At 42.5% G+C, this 760-nt stretch overlaps 1 protein-coding gene across 1 annotated transcript in view; it reads right to left on the reverse strand.

Annotated features, from left to right (window-relative positions):
• Positions 1-165: 165 nt before the first annotated feature.
• LOC104617365 (tenascin-like) overlaps positions 166-760 on the reverse strand; it is a gene marked incomplete at its 3' end in the record, with an annotated part of 6,022 nt that continues 5,427 nt past the window's right edge. The window contains exons 4-5 of the mRNA XM_010282656.1: positions 418-533; positions 166-322 (exon numbers count right to left, since the gene is read on the reverse strand). Coding sequence (XP_010280958.1) covers positions 166-322; positions 418-533 — 273 coding nt within the window. The remainder of the gene's footprint in view (positions 323-417; positions 534-760) is intronic.

Below are 760 nucleotides of genomic sequence, written 5' to 3' on the forward strand. Positions count from 1 at the left end.
TTTCTTGTAGGCGGGCGTCACATTGGCAAGCTCCACTACTTCCTTTTCCCCCCCTATCAATTCACAGTATAGAGCTTGGCTTTCTCATTGTTTAAAAACTCCCTAGGCTACACCAAACAGCAGTTGTTTTATGGTGGCACTACACCAAATACAGGTTCTGCTTACTTGTGGTTATTACTCTGGATAGTCCTGGTCCTCTGGTATTGTTTTTCACTATATGAAGGGATACATTATACTGTTGCCCTGGTGCCAAACCTGGCTGCATGTAAGATGTCTCTGGCCTTTTCAAGCTGCTGGTTATATCTCCATTATCATCCTTTTTCTGTAACACATGGAACAACCAGTTAGTATAAACACAAAACATCCAGGATCTTTCATTTATATATGGCCTCTACACAAGAAACACTGCTGTTTTACCATATTGCGGAAGACCAGCTCCCAGCCATCAAATGAAAAGTTCAGAGGATCCCACTCCACCTGGACGGACGTTTCTCTAACAGATTTGAATTTCAGACCTTCTGGAGCAGGCAGATCTGTGACAGAAAAAAGGGTTATCATTACATGAGCAACAAGGTCCCATAAATAGGGCACTGGGGGTGGGAGATCTTTCCACCACTATAAATATCTGTTATGTAGGTATCTGCATCTGAGATGTTTAAACCCTCTTCACAGCCAGTTACTGTGTCTTTGGAGAGACACTGCTCTGACCTGGTTTAGATATCACCTTAGAGCAAAATGAATTTTGCCCTAGAAATCTCTT

Source organism: Phaethon lepturus, unplaced genomic scaffold (assembly GCF_000687285.1).
Source record: "Phaethon lepturus isolate BGI_N335 unplaced genomic scaffold, ASM68728v1 scaffold54852, whole genome shotgun sequence".
In the NCBI taxonomy this organism is placed as follows: Eukaryota; Metazoa; Chordata; class Aves; order Phaethontiformes; family Phaethontidae; genus Phaethon; species Phaethon lepturus.